Below are 23876 nucleotides of genomic sequence, written 5' to 3' on the forward strand. Positions count from 1 at the left end.
TATAAAATGTCATATTTCAACCTGTTATTTTCATGCATAAGTGCCAGTATAAAAATTCCATTCACTTCATATCCAAAACTGGTGGCCAAATTAGTTGGTACAAATTCATTCAAGTATGTATCGACACGTACGCACGCACGCAGGCACACGTGTGTGTTTATATAGAAGTTAATATGTACAAAGAGGAAAAAATATATTTAGGTTGTTTAATTTTATTTTATTTTCACTTTTTTTTTTGGCGTAAATATTCATTGCTTTCGCTCTGTTAAGAGAGATGAAGATACTCGTCACTAAATACGAATCCAATATGAATTTTCCTTGAAACTCTTTATGATGAAGTGCAAATTCAATAGCATTGAGACAACAATTTGATTCTTTCAAGTTAAGGGCTCTTGGGATTCCCATGTCTTGCACTCAAGCTGTCTTTTGTCTTTGCATTGGAGAGTTCGGTTCGAGAAAATCTTCGCACACCTCCGTTTGGACTGTTACCTTTTAGAAGGCCTATGCCCCATGAAAACGAATAAATATATATGTACCGAGGAGGGTAAATGAACTATGTCCCCCCCTCAAAAACACGCAGGCCACATGTTATTAAAAAATTGCGAGCCGTGGTCCCCACTCCATGTTGTGAGTAGTAGGTAAAAAAATTAGGTAAAAGATTATGTACTTGTAGCATGGTTCCATGAAAACAATCTACCAAATTAAGTAACTCTCTCATATTTAACATTACCAATTCATTGGCCTTCTTATTAATTCATAGAATATCGGTAATTGAGTGTATATCCTTTCAGACCTCACTAAAATCATATTGATAACAATTTCAAGTCAGTACTTGGAGCTCTCGTCGGGCAAGAACAACCTCCTTAATATTTGATGCACGCTTCCTTTCAAAATTGCATAATTAATATTATTTTTTATTATTTTTAACCAATGGGGATATTCTTTTATTAAGTTGGACGGATTAAGGTAAAAATAAATGGTAAAATATGTCACACAATCTGTCGAATATTTTATTTTGTTTTTTGGTCACGAAAGTTATACGTTATTAATTAAAAAAATAGACCATTTACAGCCATAGAAATAAGACATGGATAAAACGACAAACGAAATAAACAAAGAGATTGCGATGAATTAAAGCAACCAAAAGGTCCAAAACCTGTTGTAGCGGTAGCGTTGATTTTATTGTTGACCCGGTCAACTTTAATTGACAAAATGGGCAGCTAGACTCACCGTAGAAAAACACCAATTCTCTTTATCAATTTGATACCGACAAAATTTTCATAAATGAGTTACGATAAGAATTGAAGGTAAATGTTTTATTTTTGGATGTTACTATTAATTGTATAGTTCAAAATTCTGAGGATAATTGGCATAATACTTCCCCAAACTTTGCCTGCTTTGTGAAATACCTTCTTATGTTTTTAAATTTTTCGTATTTAAAGAAAAGGATAAAATCGTCATTTCACAAGGATTTATTGAGAAAATGAAATAAAATGTAATAAAGAGAGATTCCACAAAACAGATAAAGGTTAGGGGTACTGTGCTAATTACCTTCAAAATTTTGAACTATTAAAAATGGACACATTTATTTATTTAAATTCATTCGTCAATGCTCATATATTTCATATAGGATAAAATTAAATAAGATTGGTAATTTTTTATTTAGCCCCTCTTTGAATCTCATTTTTGGTCCAAAATACATTTCGGAATAGTATTTAGTTGAAAAATATGTGATTAAAAATAACAAAAAGTTTTGAATTTAGATGTAAAATTATTTTATTGAAAAATATATGATTAAAAATGAGTTTTTGAAAAAATTGATGCCAGTCATATGCTAATTTCTTTATAATCTACAATACACTTTATCTTACTACGTGTTATTATAGTAATGTACAAGTTCGTTATTATGATCACATTCGGTTGAACTAAGAAAATTGATAAAAGTTTAAGTCAAAAATTTATTTTAGCCCCTGTTTGAGCCCCATTTTTACCTCATTAAAATGAAAAATATGACCGTTATCCATCACATCAAGCCACCATTTTTGAATTTCTATCTCTGGTGTGGGCCCATAACGACTCTATTTCTCATTATCATTATAATGTGGCTCAAACGGGCTCTAATCAATTTTTTAATAATATATTTTATTAACTTTAATTAAATCTACTAAAAATTTTGGAGTATTTTTCCTCCCGAAATTTTTTTGTCTACACTCTTTATTGTCAGGTCAATCCTTAAAAGAGGTCAATGAAAGGAGGACCAACAGAATTGTGCAAACAAAACAAAAACAGGAAGGAAATAAAAAACGTATTAGTTGATTGGTAATTTGTTATTTTTCGCTTGATTAAGTCAAAGATAAAAATTTTCGTAGAATTAGTCCATTGATATATGCCTCAAAATTCAACAGATCCATCCAACTTATGCTTCAAGTTGGGGCAAGTGATTTAAAGCTTAAGTGTTGTTTGGGCCAACCACGTGTTACTTTAACAATTGTATGTATACGTCGTAATAGAAATATAAAATCGGGTCGTCGATGTATATTGTTTATTTCTTTTAATAGTCTATTCGATTTGATTAAATAAATAAAGAAAATTATAGTAGGTTAACATCTAACATAAACTTTATTAGAGCGATTTCATATTTATTAGAAATAAGTCTTTAGAGTATATTTGACTCCCTTGAAAGTAAGTAAAAATTACTAAGCCCCCGTTTAGTCAAATTTTTAGTAGATTTTGATAAAATTTTATGGAACGTATAATTAAAAAGTTGTGAGTATCATGAAATGTGATTAAAATTAAATATTGACTTTAATTTACTTTTTTAGCTGAATCAAACAATGACTAATTATTTTTTTTGAAATATGTTTGAATAAAATTTTTTCTTCTAAATTTTAAATTAAAAGTTACACATTATGTCATGTTGCATTGCATGACATAAAACCGCTTTGTTTAAGTGGCAAATCATGTGACTGCTAGCTAAGCAAAATGTTAGAGCGCTCCATCAGCATCGTCTATGGTTTGAGTGTGGAAATGTGGCCATCGTTCCATCTTTTCATCTACCCTTTTCCATCCAAAATGTTAGTAGCATAGCCCAACGCCTCGTCTATTTTTCCTTTGAGGTGACGCAACATCGAGTAGCCTTGTTGCATCATCACTTTGAGATCCATGAATATCTATCCATAGTTGAACCAAATTGGCCTCTTGAATCCGTGGCGATATGGATCCAACGCTTGATGCCTTCAACAAGTAGTACTTTCTCACACCTTGATCATTGCGCAAAATTATTGCAGTTAACACCCCTGCTCATTTGCCTAGGACGGAATGTGAAATGTCACATGCCTATGATGTAATGATGACTAGTATGTGACATGGTTGAACTATTTGGTGTATATGATGGATCCAATAAACAATTAGATAATTAAGAGCAATATTCTAAAACATATATTTAGATGTGAAGTTAGGACAAAACGCTTTATATCAAGAGTAAGCGCGAATTAAGCGGTCAACTACACGATTCGGCACGTCTAGGTGCGTTTTATAAATTTGATTATTTTTACATTTTTCCCTTTTTTTAAAAACCTTTTATTTGATTTTATTTTATGAACTTTTTATTTTTTTTAAAAGAAAGATTTTTATTGGATTTTATATTCAAGTTTTTAAATGACTTTATTCTATACAAAAGTTCAAAATGTTTTTATGCAATAAATATTTAGATAATATTTAAGTTACAGTGCTATCTGTATTATGTAATTATGATTTTGAGACTTGTCGTTTTATTGAAAGCTTCAAAAATATGTATACAGTTCTTATAAATATGTTAAGTAGAACTTATTTAGTTAAAAGTTGAAACTATGAAAAATAGTGTAATTTTTGTATTTCGAAAATTTGAAAATTGTATAATTGACTATTTGTAATAATTATCAAGTAAATATAATATTTTGTAATTTTAGATATTTGGTATGTATTATTTAATTATTATATAATTTTTAAAATGATTAAAAATTCAAAATAATATTAGAAATAAGGAAATGCTTTATTATGATTGGGCTCATAAAGGTTGAAACTTAGCCTTTACACCTAATCATAATTTACACTTGTTGTAACATTGGTTAAGAGTATTAGCCCCAACCATACTTTTAATTCCTACTTCCTAGGTATAGGTAGTGATATTGCCAAGTTGAACACTCGAGGACTGGTACGTCTCGAGGACTATTGTACCTTGAGGATGTTACATAATCTTATGATTCCATTCTGAAGGTCTAATCCTCGGGGTTTTATGGTCTTCGGGATTTTTTCCCGAGGACTCCATTTCTCTCCCCAAAATTCATAAGTCCTCAGGGTGAAATAATCGAGCACTACCCTTCCAACCAAACTCTTTATCTGAGCCCATAAGAAGTCTTACATTCTAAGGACTCTAATATGATTCAAACATCTCAACTCAGGACTCCTACGTCCACAAGAACTCTATGTCAACAATAGTATCATTGGTTATGCAATTACATTACAACTAATATACTTCTCTCAAGCGGGACTCTATTGGATAAGAACGTCCAACTTTTTCAATCTTACTAGGAGTATACTACCTACCGCTATAAATACAGGACCCAGGTCCATTATTCAGGTACGTTCTACATACACAACTTTCAGCATATATTCATCTTTGAATCCCTTTTCTAACTTAAGTATCGGAGGGGCGACGAGCACACACCTCGTTGCTTTTGTTTTAGGTACTTAGAAGGCTTTGTTCGTGTTCATTATCAGTCATCATCCTCGGGTTCCGTAAGGTACGATTTTTGGTAGCATCATTGGCGCCGTCTATGGGAAATGCTACCAAAAGCCATGATGAATTCATGATCGGGTCTTCCTCCAGCAAGTTCTTCCGCCCTAAATCCTCATGCACTCCCAGAAGGTCATCTTGTTCCTCACGAAGAGTCATCAGAAATACCAGCGCCCCAACAAGCCGTTGTTACCACCGTGGCTTTTGAAGAGATTCGTCAACAAGTTGCTACACTCACTCAGTTGTTAAGCCAGAGGAATTCATACCCAACACATACGCCGACTCCTGAAGGTGGTTTTATGGCAGATGATTGGGCTCGAGCCCCACACCCAGTTCTGGGTTATGATGGAGCTGGAACCTCGGGTATACCTAACATGGGCTCGGCCTTGAGAGCAGTAACAATGGATTCCGGCGAACTCGCTAGAATCATCTAGAAGGGTATAATCGCCAGCCTAAAGCAAAAGGATAAGGGGACAACATGCTTCCCCCCAATACTCCTTTCACTCCTGAGATATTGTCGTTACCCCTGCCGGATAGATTCAAGTATCCCCGCATCAAGGAGTATGATGGGACTACTAATCCGATAAACCATCTTAACATTTATACTGACGTCATGAATCTGCAAGTCGCTCCAGACCAGGTGATGTGTAAGGCTTTCCCACAAATGCTGACCAACGCTGCCAGGGATTGATTCTCGACCTTTGAACCCAACTCCATATCCTCATTCGCAGACTTAGCCGACAAGTTCTCTGCCTTTTTTGCCAGTAGCAAGCGCATCAGGAAGACGGCGACTTCCCTTATGCAACTCTGCCAGGGACAGAATGAGACTATCCGTGACTTCATAACAAGGTTCAACAAGGAAAGGTTGCAGATCCACGATCTCCATATCATCGCGACCGTCTCAACTCTTACTCATGCTATAAGGTACAAGGCATTCAAGATGTCCTTGTCAAAAACACCACCGAAGTAAGTAACCGAGCTCTTGACCAGAGGAGAGAAGTACATTAATATGGAGGAGACGTTGAATTCAAAGAGAGTCGGCCCGACCCACGAAAGGGTCGAGCACAAAAGACAGCATGACTCAAGTCAACGACAAGAGGCCCCTCAGAACAAGCAGAGGCTAGAAACCCCGCTATCATCATTCACCAAGTTGAATACTTCAAGAGTCAACATAGTGATGGAAATAAAGGCTATGAAAGAGTTCCAATGGCCGCCTAGAATAAAATCACCTCCGGAGACCAGGGATCGGAATAAATATTGTGATTTTCACAGGGATCATGGACATATCACGGAGAACCGCATAGCCTTGAAATGGGAGATTGAAGCACTTGTGGGAAAGGGACTCCTCGGTTCATATGTTAGTAGTAACAAACGCCCGAGGAATGACCGTGAAAAGGAGAAAGCCCCGGAGACCAGGGATAGTCGCAAACTAATAGTCGGGACTATTAACATCATTGTTGGAGGCATTGCATCAGGAGGAGATTCAAACAAGGGGCGAAAGCAATGTGCAAGACAGCAATCCTCGGCATTTGGAGTTATCGATGATCGTCTAGAGGACATTACATTTGGAACTAAAGACATGGATGGCGTGTCCCTTCTTCATGACGATGCCTTATTTATTTCGACAATTATTGCCAACTTCGAGGTAAAAAGGATCTTGATCGACAATGGAAGTGCAGCAAACATCTTGACCTACGAAGCCTTCAGTAAGATGGAAATTCAGCTCAACAGTTAAAGCCTGTGAAAACTCCTCTGCAGGGATTTGGTGGGGGTGTTATTGTCCCAGAAGGTGTCATCGAGTTATCCCTTACCTTAGGGATAGATCCAAAGCAAGTGACAGAAGTCATACCTTTCCAGGTGGTCCATGCATCAATGGCTTACAACGCTATTCTGGGTAGACCATTGCTCAATAAGATTAGGGAGATCGTATCCACATTCCACATTTTTATGAAGTTTTCCTCAGGTCATGGCATCGGAGTGGTACATGGAGATCAGAAAGCAGCCAGGCAATGCTATATTACCAGCCTACGGGAGGCAGGTAGTGACGTCATGCAACTTTCTGATGATGAGCCAGACCCCGACCACAGGGGCAGGCTCTCCCCTGTGGAAGAATTAATGGAGGTCGAGCTGGAGGTCGGGGAAAAAGTTGAGCATTGGTCGAGACCTTGATGAAGGTCTTCCGGTGGAACTAATTGGCTGCTTGGCTCGAAACATCGACGTCTTCGCAAGGAAAGTAGAAGACATGCCAAGCATAGATCCAAGTGTTGCAGTCCACAGGCTCAATATTAGTCCAGGAGCCAAACCTGTGAAGCAAATAAAGAGACAGTTTGCGCCAGAAAGACTGGAGATCATTTGTGAAGAAATTGATAAGCTTGTCAGCGCGTGTATCATCAGGGAGGTCCAGTATCCCGGATGGCTTGCTAACGTAGTCTTGATGAAAAAGGCCAATGGCAAATGGAGGGTCTGCATTGATTTTACAGACCTCAACAAGGCTTGTCCGAATGACAGCTATCCCTTACCTCGGATTGACAACCTTGTGGACAACACAGCAGGACACAAATTGTATAGCTTCTTAGATGTATTTTCAGGTTACCATCAGATTTTTATGGCCGAAAAAGATCAAGAGAAGACATCTTTCATGACAGATTCAACCATATACTGTTATAAGGTCATACCATTTGGTTTAAAGAATGCAGGAGCAACATACCAAAGGCTCATCAACATGATCTTTGCCCAACTAATCGGGAAGAAGGTTGAAGCCTATGTCGATGACATGGTAGTAAAAAGTAAGCAGGTAAGCCAGCATATATCCGATCTAGAGGAAGTCTTCAGCACCTTGCGAAAGTACATGATGAAAGTTAACCCAGCAAAATGTGCATTCGGAATAGCTTCAAAAAAATTATTGGGGTTCATGATCACTCACAGGGGGATAGAGGCCAATCCAGACAAGATACATGCCTTGGCATCCATGGAATCACCCAGGAATAGGAAAGAAGTTCAGAAGCTGACAGGTCGAGCGGCCGCCTTGAACAGGTTCATGTCCCGGGCAACGGACAGATGCTTTCCTTTTTCAAGGTCCTTAGGGACAATCGAAATTTCGACTGAAATGGCGAGTGTGAAATTTTTTTTCAAGAGTTCAAGCAAACATCAGCATCCCCGCCAATTCTAACTAAACCTGAGCCCGGGGATACCTTGTTTTTATACTTAGCCGTTTCTCAGAATGCGGTCAGTGGTGTGCTAGTGAAAGAGATTAACAAGGCCCAGCAACCAATTATTATACGATCAAAGTATTACTTGAAGCAGAAACCAGATACATGTTGGCCGACCAACTTTCCCTTGCCTTGGTAACAACAGCTCGCAAGCTTCGGCAGTATTTTCAGTCACATCCCATTGTTGTACTCACCAATCAGCCTCTCAAGCACATACTCTAGAAACCCGACGTCTCCAGGAGGTTATTGAAATGGGCTATTGAGCTGGAAGAATTTGATATTGAGTTTAAACCTCATCCTTCTATAAAGGCTAAAGCTCTAGGAGACTTCATTGTGAAATTCACACCAAGGCCCCGGGGGCCAGAGGACAGATCTGGAGGGGATACTCTGGCATGCTGAAATTTTTTCGTGGATGGGACAACCAACTCCTCGGGATCGGGTGCCAGGGTCATCATCATTAGCCCCAATAAGAGCACGGAGATTCAGTGCGCCTTTAGATTTGAATTTGAAGCCACTAACAATGAAGCGGAATATGAGGCAGTCATCGTCGCTCTGGAATTGGCTCTTAATCTTGAGCTCGAACATATCAAACTCTTCAGTGATTCTCAGCTCGTGGTTGGACAAATCGAAGGTTCGTTTGAAAGGAAAGATGAGAAAATGAGCCTGTATTGCTTGAAGGTTCATGATCTTCAGAGGCGGTTTAAGACTTGTGAAGTCGTAAAGGTTGATAGAGCACAAAATTGTAAAGCCGACGTACTGTCAAGGCTCGTGTTCTTGGGTGTGAATAGATTGGATATGAATGTACACATCAAGATTCTGATAGAACCTGGTATCAGCCAGACCAATGGCGTCATGGACATTGATCACGAACCATCTTGGATGGATCCAATAATAGACTTCATAACAAATGGAAGCCTCCGAGAAGATCCACGAGCAGCTAGGAGTATTCGATCTAGGGCACCCACGTACTGCATGATTAGGGGGGGTATTATTTCGTAGAAGCTTCACACTCACATACCTCAGATGCCTCAAGCCATCAGAGGCGTCCCGTGCCCTGACTGAAGTCCATAAAGGAGTGTATGGGAACAACCAAGGAGCCTGGTCCCTTGCCTTCAAACTTGTGCGATATGGATACTATTGGCCTACCATGAAGAAAGACGCCTTGGACTGTTAATAGATGTGACAAGTGTTAGAGGTTTGGCAACATCATCCATTTTCCCGTTGAGGATCTCACTAACATCAGCATCCCGACCCCGTTTGAGCAATGGGGTGTTGATATCCTCGGTCCCTTTTTTGTCACAAGGGGACAATTAAAGTTTGCAGCAGTGGCAATGGAATACTTTACCAATTGGGCAGAGGCTGAACCCTTGGTAACCATTTCAGAGCCTAAGTTGAGGATCTTCGTGTAGAAATCTATTATTTTCCGGTTCGGGATCCCAAAAGTCCTCATAACGAATAATGATAGGCAATTTGACAATCCCCACTTCAAGAACTTTTGTATAAGCTTTGGGATTGACCATCGACTAACGTCGGTTTCGCACCCATAGAGCAATGGTCTGGCCGAGGTGACAAATATGATTATACTACAAGATCTCCGCACAAGGATTGGCGATGCTATAGGAACATGGTCAGATGAGCTACCCTCAATACTTTGGACTTATAGAACATCTCACAAGACTGCAACCGGTGAGACTCCATTCATGTTAGCCTTCGACGTCGAAGCCATGATCCCCGTCGAAGTCAGTATACCCAGCCTAAGGCTTCGGAACACACAACAGAGCATCTTGACCTCCTCGAGGAAGTGAGGAAACAGGCCTCTTTAAGAATAACTTCTTACCAAGACAAGACAGCAAAGCACTTTAACAGAAGGGTGACACCCCGAGAGTTTAGAGCAGGAGACCTTGTGTTAAGAAGGGCTGAAGTAGCTGGCCATGCACCTGGAGAGCTCGGGCCCATCTTGGAAGGTCATTTTGAAGTCATACGACAGATTCGTGGAGGGGCTTACAGTCTAAGAGATACGTCGAGAAGACCGCTGCCAAGGCCATGAAACGTTGAAAACTTGAAAATATATTACAAGTAACTTCCCTTATAATGCTATCAGGCCTACGTGCCAAGTCAATTTATTTTTAGTTGTCAGTCAAAAGTTATTTTTTGCCTGCGTGCCAAGTCCAAAAGTTTTTCCTATGTGGTTAGGCCTATGTGCCAAGCCCTTTTTTAGTATATTGCAATGAAAGTTACATCTTGAGACGTGAAGTCCACAAAGCCCTACCTCGTGCAGCCATTACTAAGCCTTGCTCCTTGCAAGCATACAAAGCCCTGGTCCACGCATGCACTACAAAGACCTGTTTCGCGCAGGCACCACAAAATCGTGCTCCATGTAAGCATACAAAGCCCTACCCAGCGTAGGTACCACAAAGCCTTGCTCCGTGCAAGCATACAAAGCCTTGCTCTGCGCAAACACTACAAAAACTTGCTTAGCGTAAGCACCACAAAGCCCTGCTCCACAGGCACTACAAAGCCTTGCTTCGCACAAGCACTCTAGGCCCTGCTCCGTGCATACACCTTGAAGCTGTTTTTAAATCAATATAATGCTAAGTAAAAGTCTCGACCACTCTATATACCGAGCATCTCAAAACTCAACCTGCACTTGAAATGGGGATCATGTCCTCGGGGGCCAAAGTCCTCGAGACATGTTTATTGTTAGCTCCAATCCACATGATAAAGTCCCTATCCCAGGCCATCCCTTTGAAAAAACATACACAAAACATTGGTGCTTGAGACATTTGTCCTCGATAATAATACTCCTCGAGGTTTAGCAGATATTAAATCAACATAACGCTCGAGACCATTTTTGAGGCTAATTAAACTTTGACACTCCTCGAGGTGTAGAACCCCTCGAGGACTTCCATATGCACAGTCATCATATTTCTTGAAACAAAGTGATCGAGGTATATTGGTCCTCGAGAATAGTGATCGAGATCGAGCACATCATTTATCGTAAAAATTTAACACAGGACGAAAGTTCGTTCATTACTAACATCACAATCCTCGAGGAAAATACTTCGATTACATTGTCAAAAAGTAAAAACAGAAAGATCAGGATACAAAGGATCGAGGTGGGAGATGCCTAGCCTATATGTCAGAAAGGGGATCGAGGTTCGTAATATCGATCTCATCATCTGCATCCTCAGCCTCTTCCCTCTCCATGCCATCGTCGTCCTCATTCGTTCCTCCATCGTCAGACTCTGGCTACTCGAGAGTATTAGCAATGGAGGGCATTGTCTTCAGGTCCTCAGGGCGAACGTCGGGCAACCTTGTGCGAAGGAAAGCTCGGGCCTCCTTAAAAGCATAAAGGTAGGCGCCCGAGGCGTACTCGTCCTTGATTTTGTCGCAGTCCTCGGACGTCTTGAATTCTTCCCAAACTCGCTCCTTGGCCTCCGAGATCTTGTCTTCAAACTCTTTGGTCTTTTGCATTAGTTCGAGTTTAGCTTCCTCGGCCTCGTCCTTCACAGCCCTAACCTCGTCCCTCAACTTCCCGTTGTCCCTACGAGCATCCTCGCGCTCCTTCAGCCAAGCCTCGTGCTCAACCTCGAGCTCAGCAATCCTCTTGTCTTTAATGCTCGAGGACTCCATAATCTCAACAATTCTCCTGGACTTCCCAAGCCCTCTCTGGGTGAGTCCTCGAGCAACACTCAAAGTTTGAAAGCAGTAAACCTCGAGCATCATGATCAGCACAGCAAACAAAAAGAATTCAAAGTAAAAGTATCGAGGATAACTTTCATGGTAAGGAGCTTAAGGGCCTTGACGCCCTCAGCAAGCTCAACGTCCTCTCTGTATTTTGTGACAAGGCTCGGGACCAAGTGGCACCTCTCAAACTCCTCGGTAATTGAGGCCATCATAGGAACTATGTCATCCTCGAGATCAACAACTTTGGAGGGGGCTCGAGGAATGATCCTTGGAGTTGGGGACCTTTGGCTTTGCTGGAACCTCGAGCTCGGTGGTTTTGATTGAGGTTGTGATGTTTCACCAGGCCCTCCTCGCCGTCTGCTCAGATTGGGGGCCTCGAGGCCTCTTCCTGCCTTTGTTCTTCGCCTGGGGCTGGCCCTGAGGTTGGGCACCAGCCCTGGAATTTACAAAAGTTACGCAATGCCCGAGGATCAAAAGACATTCCTGAAAGAAAAGAACAACACATTAGAACGAGCACAAGCTCGAGCTATTCCAAAAGAACATGGATAGTAGAGGTAAACCTTACCCTCGACGCCTCTAACGTTTGCCAGATCTATCACCTCTTCTCCGATCTCTTTCATGCTCGAGAACAGAGGGTACAACTCCACCAGCATCATCCTATCTCGCTCCAAATCATTTGGATACACTTCACCCTTACAAAACTTCTCGACATCGGGAATTCTCCACTCAGGCCAGAAAGGAAAGTCAGGGTCTCGAGCTATGACATAGAACCAACCCGCCCGCTATCCCTTCAAGGAACTAGACATCCTTGGGACCCTGAACCTTCCTATGGCCGAGAGATACCCAAAGCAGGTATACCTAGGGTGTTTTTTAAGCTCGAAGACTAACTTGCAAAGGTCGACACAAGGGGCGATGCCTAAATACCTACAAGTAATGAAGAAGTATACGACCATTCTCCAGGCGTTGGGCACAAATTGCCCAGGGCACATAGAGTGCTCGACCAACAATGTAGTGAAAAAAGGATGTAAAGGCCACCTAAACCCAACTTTAAGGGTCTCCCTAAAAATGATGAACTCCCATTGTCGAGCCCTTACCATCCTATCCTCTGGGTTTGTGCATCTAATGTCACAATTGGGCATTAGCCCATGTTCCTTAGCCGCAACTATTGCTAGGTGCTCCTTCAAGGTGCAAGCCTTATCAGGGTACTCCAAGATAACATCGCCCGGGGTCCTAGGTCTGGCGTCGATGGGAATAGCTAACGGTATTAACACCCTTCTTGAGCCCTCATTATCCCCCGAGCTTTCAGAACGACCACTACCCTCATTACTCGACATTGCTTAAATAGAATTAGAAAAATAACTTAAGCCTCGAGCCTTACCTGGAAAATTCCCGATGCCTAGATTATGATGCCTTCCCCGAGTACGATCTTGCAAAACGATTTTTCACAGTGAGTAAAAGTAAAAAATGAGAGGTAAATGAAGGTATTTATAGGGAGGGAATACGGAAGGCCAGCGATTGCCATCTTGAGCTGTTCAAGATGCAACACGTGGCACACATCCAAGCCACCCCCTGTAATGGTTATGAAACCAAATTCTCGATGCTATAGCTCGGTAATAACATCGAGACGACGACGTCATCAGATCCTGCGCACCCTTTCATTGAGCATGAGCTCTACGAAGGAGTGCGCGGGAGCGAGTGATATTGCCAAGTTGAACACTCGAGGACTGGTACGTCTCGAGGACTATTGTACCTCGTGGATGTTACATAATCTTATGATTTCATTCTGAAGGTCTAGTCCTCGGGGTTTTATGGTCTTCGGGATGTTTTTCCCGAGGACTCCATTTCTCTCCCCAAAATTCATAAGTCCTCGGGGTGAAGTAATCAAGCACTCCCTTCCAACCAAACTCTTTATCCGAGCCCATAAGAAGTTTTACTTTCTAAGGACTCTAATATGATTCAAACACCTCAACCCAGGACTCCTACGACCACAAGAACTCTATGTCAACAATAGTATCATTGGTTATGCAATTACATTACAAATAATATACTTCTCTCAAGCGGGACTCTATTGGATAAGAACGTCCAACTATTCAATCCTACTAGGAGTACACTACCTACGGCTATAAATACAGGACCCAGGTCCATTATTCATGTACGTTCTACATACACAACTTTCAGCATATATTCATCTTTGAATCCCTTTTCTGACTTAAGCATCGGAGGGGCGACGAGCACACACCTCGTTGCCTTTGTTTCAATGACTTGGAAGGCTTTGTTCGTGTCCATTATCAGTTATCATCCTCGGGATCCGCAAGGTACGATTTTTTGTAGCATCAGGTAGAAATAAATACGGGGAGCTAAACTCCTTCCTTTGTATATTATGAAGATGTAGTTAGAAATTTTACATCTGAGGATTCAGATGACATAGGTTAGAAGAATTCTTTAGAGTTTTAATGTTACTTGTTTGGATTTTATTATACTCTCCTTATAATTTAAAATCGAAAAATGTTATTTGTAGTTCCTGACTAACGTACTCATTTTAAGTGATATACATATGGCAGTTAGTAATTTAAAATATGAGGCATTCAAAAACTATCATATTAATGTATTAAATGACCAACCATCAGATGTATGCCACGTAGAACGACTATGGTAATAAATGACATCAAATATCATTACTCTATAAAGTCAAAGTTAGCAATTCATTTTAATAATTCATTCATAATTACTATGTATTTATTATCTATTCATTTCGTGGAATCCATTATTCCCCATAATAATTTTTTCCAAACATGTAGTTAACTTCTTTTTGTACATCAAAGTAGAGATAAAATTAAATTTGAATAATGGTTCTTATCTACTTATCCTCATCTACCAGAATCTTGTAAGAAATGTGTAATCATCTTACATCTACGTATATAATTTGTCAAATGAGTTATACAACAAAGATATGGGAGAATTGATGATGAATTAATCCTTGAAATTATTTCATGTTTCTCTTTAAAAGATGCAATTCGATGCAAAACTCTAAACAAGAATTTCTATACTTATATATCAAATCAAAACTTTAAAGACAACCAATTTGTTCGTTCGAATTAAAAATTTGTAACCTTCTTTATTGCTTGAATTCACATCCCAAGAGTTTTTCCCAACTTCAATTAGACTATCATGACCGTATGAATGAGCTGGATATTATTAATCGGATAAATCTTGGTGTACATAAAATATGTACATAGGGGTGTCCATACCCCTCACATGGAGTGGGGCCCATTTTGTGTGGGTCCCACCTCAGGGTGTGGATACCTTTATGTACCCAAATTATGTACACCAGAACAACCCTTATTAATATTGTTCCTAATCCGTTTACAATGTTAGATTTATGATGCTATTTGCCTTCTATACAGTATTTTATTGTTTATAGAATAGTAGCTCAAATTCTTATATATTGTTTATTTGTTTAATCTTTAATCAATGTAAGATATTAACCTTAACATGCATTGTAGGATGGTGACTCATTTACCAATTTTGAAATTCGTGTACTCATCTGAGTCTCAATCGGATAAAATCACTTATTTGAGTTTAATATTATGTTAAAACTTGGGAATTTATCTTAAAAGGTTGAACTTTTTGTTTAATGGCCCTTGAACCAGACGCATCTCATTCTATATTGCCGAAGATTATTAAAATGATTAGTTCGAATCGTTATTTGTTATTTATTTATATTATCTTTAATCGATGTTCGATATTATCCTTAACGTGCTATGTAAGATGGTGACTCGTTTGAAGAATCGATCTCAAAATTTGTTTGTTCTACAAATTCTTCATGTAACGAATAAAGAGAGAAGCTCTGGTGTTTTTATTATTCTTAAAATAAAAATACAAGGATGAAAATGAAAGTTTGCAACAGAAGTAGGCCTTTAAAAGCCAATACAGAAGAATCTAGGTCCGCTGCATTTATTGGTCCAATTGCTAAATTGTTGATGGGGGTCTATTTAAAACTTGCCCGAAGAGAAAAATCCCAAACTGAAGAATGTTAAAAATAGGAATGGGGCATTCCGAGAATTGAACTCGGGACCTCTCGCACCCTAAGCGAGAATCATACCACTAGACCAAATGCCCGACCATATCAAAAAACTATGGCTTAGCGAAGTTCACTACTTCTCTAAAAAATAAAAATAGAAATAAAAAATAAAATAAATTTGTAACTTATGACCTCTATAAACTTGTTTGCGTTGAGCTTCGAGAAGCATAAAAAATTAGTAATAGTTTGCAAAGTTTTAAATCGAAAAGTGGAAATTTTCCATACACAAGCAATGTTTTGATAACAATGTAACGGTAAAGCATATATAGTAAAATAAGCCAGAAAAAAAAAAATCAACGTTGGCTGGAGATTCATTGGAACACAAACCCTCATGGGCTCTGCCACTGCTTGCTTTATCATTGTCTCCGATTCTGCCTTATTTGATGACTCTATCCATCTTCGCCCCCCCCCACCCCCCCCCCCCCAACAAAAAAATAAAAATAAAAAGAAAGAAGAAGAAAGAATTCTGCATAATTTGTTTGTTTATAAGCTAACTATAAGTTCCGTGTGCAGTGGCTCAAGAAGCATGGAAAAAGATCACTCTATGATGCTGTGGGCAGGCTTAAATCCGGTAATTAATCTAAATATCATTATATATCCTAAGATGAAGGGTCAATTTCAAATTTACTGTGAACAAATTAGCTTATTTGGTGCTCTTTTGATTTAAGGTTTAGTTCCTTTTATATTACACAGCCTATGCCACTTCGTGTCTCGAAGAAGGTCATGTTTCCATGTTACAATGACTTTTGGCCTTTTACATTTGTATCGCGGCGAGTACTCTTTGAATTTTCTATTCCAACTTCCTCAATTAATTTCTCAGACTAATTTAACCAATAAATTTCTTTCATATACAATTTGGTTTGATTCTTGTTACCATGAGCACAATATCGTTACCAGAATATTTCTCGAGGAAGTAATACAACTTTTCTCTCTGTTACCTGGTATGATCTCGAGTTTTACGATGCAATTAAGACCTGATTTTCTCGTCCATTGATTCTCGAGCATTCTTCAGAGTGACAATCCAAGTTTTTGCAATTACATTACTCTTCCATTCCAGGCATTAATCATTGCGCGTGCACATATTTATTTTTGGTGGATACAAGTGATTGTCACAATTCTTCCCAATTTGTGTAATTAGTTCATTAATTAATATTCCACCACCAATTGTGCAAAGTGACAGAGTTTTGATCCACCATACATTTTATCCTTTCTGATAAAGATACCTTGTTTTCTAAGCATAACTATATTCTCAATAGTCCAAGATAGATAACTTGGGTGATGTGGGTTGGAACAAATTCAGTAGATACATATAAGAAGAGTTTAGTATGTTAAATTAACATTTAGAGTATACCTTTAATCTTAGTTAAATAACTAGGGTGATGTGGATCGAAACAAATTTAGTATATATCTTATCAGACATGTTTGATATGTTAACTGAATAGTACTAGACATAATAAAACAAGAAAGACGTATAACCAGCATTTTGTACCAAATTAAGAACTAAAGTTAGGATATTAGAAATGTTGTATCAAGTATTATTATTGATGGTGCATTCAACAACATTAAGACCACTAAGTAATGGCATAACCATAACTTAATTCACACTTTTGTGGGTCTCAGTTCTCACGCGTGGTGAGAATATTAGCCGACAAGTCAAAACTAGAGGCTTTTAGTGGGAAGAGACCTGGAATTTCCATCGTGCGCCCACGAAATCCAGTCCTATATAAGGTTCAACTGTCACTTGGTATATCAAATAGAGTTGAAGAGCCTAAATCCTAAGAAAAATGGCCACTCTTGTCCCAATTTCCATTTTTCAGTTATTACTGTTTCTCTTACAGTTGTATTCTGGTATATTTTCTATGCCATCAACTTGTTTCACTTATTCACCTTTGGTCAAATTGCAAATATTTCAGTCTTTTTCGTGTAAACGTACATTAAACTGTTAGATAGTCTTGTGGCATGTGTGTTTTTTAATCATCGAGTGAGCCTCTTGTTACCGAGCACCTTCGATTCGATATATATTGTTTGAGGAATGCTAGAATGCATACGGTTTTGATTCAATCTAATTTACCAAATATTCCTAAGTGTCATGTATTTACGTATTGATCGTGTAAAGCCTTCTTTAGAACGTGTGTGAATATATAGTTGTTCTTGAGAAATCCGAGTAGTGATACTAATATGTTCTTGTGAAGGTAAGAGCGAACTGCAGTTGAATTATTACTCAGAGAGTTGCCCAAGAGCTGAAGAAATCATCGAAGAACAAGTCATCGGCTTGTACAATAAGCACGGAAATACAGCCGTTTCATGGATCAGAAATCTCTTTCATGATTGTATTGTTAAGGTAATGACATTTCTTAACCGAACATGTTAATTTGGTCTACTCGTCTCTTTTCCAACAAGCTCGACAGATATAATTTGCACGATGAATTTATTGTAGTCATGCGATGCATCATTATTGTTGGACACTGCAAATGGCATCAAATCAGAGAAGACATCATCAAGAAGTTTTGGAATGAGGAATTTTAAGTACATAAACACGATCAAATTGGCCCTTGAGAAGGAATGTCCCATAAAAGTTTCTTGTGCTGATATTGTGGCTCTTTCAGCAAGAGACGGTTTTGTCTTGGTATAAATTTTATTTTGCTTGTATGTTTAAATTTCTAGTTCTAAGTCCATTGATTTCGAGTGAAAAAAAAACTGTGAAAACAGCCCCGAAATACATTTTATATATGATGGATTTTTGCCTGCTTTTGTGACATCTCGTGTTATAGTTAGGTGGGCCACGAGTCGAGATGAAGACTGGTCGAAAGGATAGCAAGGAAAGTTATATAGCAGAAGTCGAAGATTTCATCCCCAACCACAATGACAGCATCCCTTCAGTTCTTTCGAGATTCCAATCAATTGGTATTGATACTGAAGGAACAGTAGGCAATTACATTACTCTTCCATTCCAGGCATTAATCATTGCGCGTGCACATATTTATTTTTGGTGGATACAAGTGATTGTCACAATTCTTCCCAATTTGTGTAATTAGTTCATTAATTAATATTCCACCACCAATTGTGCAAAGTGACAAAGTTTTGATCCACCATACATTTTATCCTTTCTGATAAAGATACCTTGTTTTCTAAGCATAACTATATTCTCAATAGTCCAAGATAGATAACTTGGGTGATGTGGGTTGGAACAAATTCAGTAGATACATATAAGAAGAGTTTAGTATGTTAAATTAACATTTAGAGTATACCTTTAATCTTAGTTAAATAACTAGGGTGATGTGGATCGAAACAAATTTAGTATATATCTTATCAGACATGTTTGATATGTTAACTGAATAGTACTAGACATAATAAAACAAGAAAGACGTATAACCAGCATTTTGTACCAAATTAAGAACTAAAGTTAGGATATTAGAAATGTTGTATCAAGTATTATTATTGATGGTGCATTCAACAACATTAAGACCGCTAAGTAATGGCATAACCACAACTTAATTCACACTTTTGTGGGCCTCAATTCTCACGCATGGTGAGAATATTAGCCGACAAGTCAAAACTAGAGGCTTTTAGTGGGAAGAGACCTGGAATTTCCATCGTGCGCCCACGAAATCCAGTCCTATATAAGGTTCAACTGTCACTTGGTATATCAAATAGAGTTGAAGAGCCTAAATCCTAAGAAAAATGGCCACTCTTGTCCCAATTTCCATTTTTCAGATATTACTGTTTCTCTTACAGTTGTATTCTGGTATGTTTTCTATGCCAGCAACTTGTTTCACTTATTCACCTTTGGTCAAATTGCAAATATTTCAGTCGTTTTCGTGTAAACGTACATTAAACTGTTAGATAGTCTTGTGACATGTGTGTTTTTTCATCATCGAGTGAGCCTCTTGTTACCGAGCACCTTCGATTCGATATATATTGTTTGAGGAATGCTAGAATGCATACGGTTTTGATTCAATCTAATTTACCAAATATTCCTAAGTGTCATGTATTTACGTATTGATCGTGTAAAGCCTTCTTTAGAACGTGTGTGAATATATAGTTGTTCTTGAGAAATCCGAGTAGTGATACTAATATGTTCTTGTGAAGGTAAGAGCGAACTGCAGTTGAATTATTACTCAGAGAGTTGCCCAAGAGCTGAAGAAATCATCGAAGAACAAGTCATCGGCTTGTACAATAAGCACGGAAATACAGCCGTTTCATGGATCAGAAATCTCTTTCATGATTGTATTGTTAAGGTAATGACATTTCTCAACCGAACATGTTAATTTTGGTCTACTCGTCTCTTTTCCAACAAGTTCGACAGACATAATTTGCATGATGACTTTATTGTAGTCATGCGATGCATCATTATTGTTGGACACTGCAAACGGCATCAAATCAGAGAAGACATCATCAAGAAGTTTTGGAATGAGGAATTTTAAGTACATAAACACGATCAAATTGGCCCTTGAGAAGGAATGTCCCATAAAAGTTTCTTGTGCTGATATTGTGGCTCTTTCAGCAAGAGACGGTTTTGTCTTGGTATAAATTTTATTTTGCTTGTATAAAAAAAAAAATATATATATATATATATATATATATATATTTATTTATTTATTTATTTATTTATTTATAATAAATTAATATTACACACAAATTTAAAAAATTTTCTTAATATTTAGTCACACATTCTCCACCAATCCACTATTTCAAAATGCATACTACACAAAAAATGAGGCTCAAACATTCTCTAAAAATTGTGTTTTAAGAATGGATTTGGTTGTCTTGATGCTTCTTCGGTTTTTTATGTTCAAGTTTCAACCAAACACGTCGAAAGGATAGCAAGGAAAGTTATATAGCAGAAGTCGAAGATTTCATCCCCAACCACAATGACAGCATCCCTTCAGTTCTTTCGAGATTCCAATCAATTGGTATTGATACTGAAGGAACAGTAGCTCTTCTAGGTACGCACCCGTTGACCCCTCGAATTCTCAGACGTAAATACCGTGTATATATTATTATACACGTGTTTATATTAATTTTCGAAATTCTTTTTGTTTATAAACTCACTTTATATGACAGCATAGTCAATGCACAAAATTGTCCACAAATGTAGGCGCTTAGCCAGCACCCAATGAGCCCCTTTGGCCGTCCATGCTGGCTCCGTCGGACTTTTTTCCCTTTATATTGGGCGGTCACTTGACTGCCACCCGTCCGCACATGGATCCGTCCAAGCTCACCTGAATTCTTGAATTTATCACTATTTAACCAACAGTGTACAAGATCATAATAGGAACGTTTTCCTGGTTTATACACATGCATATATCATATAGGAGTAAACTTATTTATTTTTCTTTAGGTGCTCACTCCATAGGACGAGTTCACTGCACGAACATTGTTCACAGAATCTACCCAACAGTGGATCCAACCTTAGACCCTGAGTACGCCAACTACCTCAAACGCCGGTGCCCTTCCCCGGAACCCAACCCGAAAGCAGTCCAATATGCAAGAAACGACCGCATTACTCCGATGTTGCTCGATAATATGTACTACAAGAATATTTTGAGTCACAAAGGACTCTTGCTAGTTGATCAACAGCTAGTTTCTGATCCTGATACGTATCCTTTTGTGAAGAAGATGGCTGCTGACAATGCTTATTTTCATGAACAATTTTCCAAGGCTCTACTCATTTTATCAGAAAATAATCCACTTACAGAAGAGCAAGGAGAGATCAGAAGGGATTGTCGATACGTGAACAGAAATTGAACACAAAATTTCTTGTTATTACTGCTATAGAAAAAGTTACTGCTGTCATTCACACTTTCTCGACACGAATATTCATGTATTAGACTTTTTGATGAAGAAATAAATCTTGTGGAATCTAATCAACACAACTTTTAAATATCTTAACCTTCTATTAAAGAAGACTGGTTCAACCGTCTCAAAATCCAGAAGTGACAGTTCAAAATTTTTCCGAATTTAAAAGTTTTTAACTACTAAATTTTCCTAAACAAAAAAATTAAAATCCTTCGAAGTTACACAATTCTCCTTGGTCTCCAAAATAATAATAATAATAATAATAATAATAATAAAGAAAACGCCCGACATCACTAAGGTCCCTTTTGTGATTGATTTTAAAGCCCAATAAAAAAAATTGTTCTAAATATTTGGTGAACTTAAGAAAAACTGATTTTATATTCTACTTTTTAACTTTTTCAATATCTATAGATAAAATATCAAATTTAAGTCTAACTAAATTAAATTAGGCCCCATATGGTTTAGCTAAAACTCCAGATTTTAGTAGCTTTTAATAAAAGTTAATGAAATATGTGTTTGAATAATTGATAAAAGTTATTTATCTAATAAAATATGCGATTAAAAACAAATTTGAGAACAAATAAATTTTTAAAATGAAATCAAATAGGGACAAATAATATTTATTATGGAAAAAAAATTACAATACCACAAACAATGATAATATATAAGGACATCAATGTTATTAGCGTTTATTTTAATAGTTTATACACAATAATAAATTAATTTTGTTTTACATTCATATTTCATGGAGTCTTAAGAAGTACTAGTTTATCAAATTAGAAGTACAGTATTGTCTCAATTAGTCCCAGTTTGCTGGGATTAAAATTAGATATATTTTAATAAATTTTGATAAAATTGATAAAATATATGATTGAAAAATTAGAAATATTATAAAATATTTAATTAAAATTAATTGTTGAATTTCGTTTAAATTAAAATTTGAATTTTAATCAACAAAATAATTAGGAGTTGAAAGATACTTGTCATTGGATTCTTGGTTTCTAGCTAGCAGCTAATATGAACTGTCACACAGTGTCTTTGTTGACTAAATTATCCACTAACATTTCTGAGTCCTTGTCAAACAAGTTATTTGAAAAAAAAAAAAATAAATAAAAAATGAGGCTCAAACATTCTCTAAAAATTGTGTTTTAAGAATGGATTTGGTTTTGTCTTGATGCTTCTTCGGTTTTTTATGTTCAAGTTTCAACCAAACAGTGATCAACATAATTTACTTTTGTCGTCTCAAAATTTGATGTTTTTGGAAAGGGTGGAGGACTACTGGGAGCCATATTTTAGATCTCGTTTGCCGATCATTATTTTTAAACACTTTTTTTATATATTCATTTTCAATCACATATTCATATAATAAATATTCTGTACGTAAATTTAAAATTTTTCCTATTTTTTAAATATATATTCTCTTAAAAATCACTACTCAAAAAATGTTTTTTCTCACTTAATGGTTGTCAAACAAGAGCTTAACTTGCTAGACATAATTTTTTTTCCCCTTCCTTTTAACAGTAAATACCAATTCTGGAACTTCGATCCATATTGTGAAAACTGCAATTATTAACCAATTAATACGAGGTAGATCGATAATTATTTTCATTTTTGAAAAAGCTCAACCCTCAAATTTAATTATTAATTAAATAGATTATATATACTTCTCTTTGGATTTTCTTTACATTATAATGAAAAATGTTTGTCTCAAATTATAATTAGAACCTGTTTGTTAATAATATATTTCTATCGTATTTTGAGAAAAAAATTAACAGTTCTTCATTTGATTAAAGAAATTCTTTGAGTAAAAAATAAGAGCTCAATTGATACAAACATCGATAATAACCAAGAGAATTAATTAATTGAATTAATCACACTTTTGAAACAATATATTATTAAACTATTTAAGAGTACATAATTATTAAGCAAAAAGTTGCTTGACGCTGAAAATGAAATTTTTTTTATTACATCGATGTCTTAAAGTTAGGTTTCATCCACGAAAATCTAACCCTAAAAAAGAAGGAAAAAAGAGAGAGAAAAATGCGAGTTTTGTGTTTAAAATAATTGAGGGCCCCACATTTCGTAAGAGGACTGTAAAAATAAAGTGAAGGATAAATTGGTTCTATGGAGTCAATGACAAAGCCTATTTTCAAGTATAATAATGATAATTTTCAAGTATATATATATATATATATTATGGAAGTGTTCTTTCTACACATGAATTTGACAAATATTTTTTACGAATAATTGTGATCTTTAATTTAAACAAATCGTACGATCAGTATGTATTTCGTTAGGATCATGAGAGAGTTAGTTATAATCACTT

General features: G+C 37.3%; 3 protein-coding genes and 1 non-coding gene across 5 annotated transcripts; 3 read left to right on the forward strand and 1 right to left on the reverse strand.

The window, feature by feature from the left end:
• Positions 1 to 5783: 5783 nt before the first annotated feature.
• On the forward strand, positions 5784 to 6943 carry LOC111399956. The gene is made up of 2 exons (XM_023027434.1): positions 5784 to 6419; positions 6533 to 6943. The coding sequence occupies exons 1-2, from the start codon at positions 5784 to 5786 to the stop codon at positions 6941 to 6943; spliced, it is 1047 nt and encodes a 348-aa protein (XP_022883202.1).
• An 8774-nt stretch (positions 6944 to 15717) lies between these two features.
• TRNAP-AGG lies at positions 15718 to 15789 on the reverse strand. The gene has a single exon. It is a non-coding gene; the product is annotated as a tRNA-Pro (tRNA).
• A 1721-nt stretch (positions 15790 to 17510) lies between these two features.
• On the forward strand, positions 17511 to 21637 carry LOC111399679 (peroxidase 21-like). Of its 2 annotated transcripts, none has more exons than XM_023027130.1 (6): positions 17511 to 17599; positions 17944 to 18092; positions 18189 to 18377; positions 18523 to 18679; positions 20689 to 20697; positions 21093 to 21637. In XM_023027130.1, exons 1-6 carry the CDS (start codon positions 17536 to 17538, stop codon positions 21497 to 21499), a joined length of 975 nt encoding a protein of 324 aa, XP_022882898.1. In that variant the 5' UTR covers positions 17511 to 17535; the 3' UTR covers positions 21500 to 21637. The 2 variants fall into 2 exon arrangements, with proteins under 2 accessions (XP_022882898.1, XP_022882897.1); XM_023027129.1 differs by having other exon boundaries at positions 18523 to 18595; positions 20605 to 20697; positions 21093 to 21635.
• Positions 19404 to 20285, forward strand: LOC111399680 (peroxidase 21-like). The gene is made up of 3 exons (XM_023027131.1): positions 19404 to 19496; positions 19841 to 19989; positions 20087 to 20285. Exons 1-3 carry the CDS (start codon positions 19433 to 19435, stop codon positions 20279 to 20281), a joined length of 408 nt encoding a protein of 135 aa, XP_022882899.1. The 5' UTR covers positions 19404 to 19432; the 3' UTR covers positions 20282 to 20285.
• Positions 21638 to 23876: the final 2239 nt, after the last annotated feature.

The sequence above is a fragment of the Olea europaea genome, chromosome 9, assembly GCF_002742605.1.
Source record: "Olea europaea var. sylvestris chromosome 9, O_europaea_v1, whole genome shotgun sequence".
NCBI classification, from domain to species: domain Eukaryota; kingdom Viridiplantae; phylum Streptophyta; class Magnoliopsida; order Lamiales; family Oleaceae; genus Olea; species Olea europaea.

Coding starts and splice junctions, on each gene's coding strand:
- LOC111399956 (XM_023027434.1), top strand. CDS start 5,784: ATGGAGGAGACGTTGAATTCAAAGAGAGTCGGCCCGACCCACGAAAGG. Junction 6,420..6,532: donor CAATTATTGCCAACTTCGAG/GTAAAAAGGATC, acceptor ACTCCTCTGCAG/GGATTTGGTGGGGGTGTTAT.
- LOC111399679 (XM_023027130.1), top strand. CDS start 17,536: ATGGCCACTCTTGTCCCAATTTCCATTTTTCAGTTATTACTGTTTCTC. Junction 17,600..17,943: donor TCTCTTACAGTTGTATTCTG/GTATATTTTCTA, acceptor GTTCTTGTGAAG/GTAAGAGCGAACTGCAGTTG. Junction 18,378..18,522: donor CAAGAGACGGTTTTGTCTTG/GTATAAATTTTA, acceptor CTCGTGTTATAG/TTAGGTGGGCCACGAGTCGA.
- LOC111399680 (XM_023027131.1), top strand. CDS start 19,433: ATGGCCACTCTTGTCCCAATTTCCATTTTTCAGATATTACTGTTTCTC. Junction 19,497..19,840: donor TCTCTTACAGTTGTATTCTG/GTATGTTTTCTA, acceptor GTTCTTGTGAAG/GTAAGAGCGAACTGCAGTTG. Junction 19,990..20,086: donor TTCATGATTGTATTGTTAAG/GTAATGACATTT, acceptor ACTTTATTGTAG/TCATGCGATGCATCATTATT.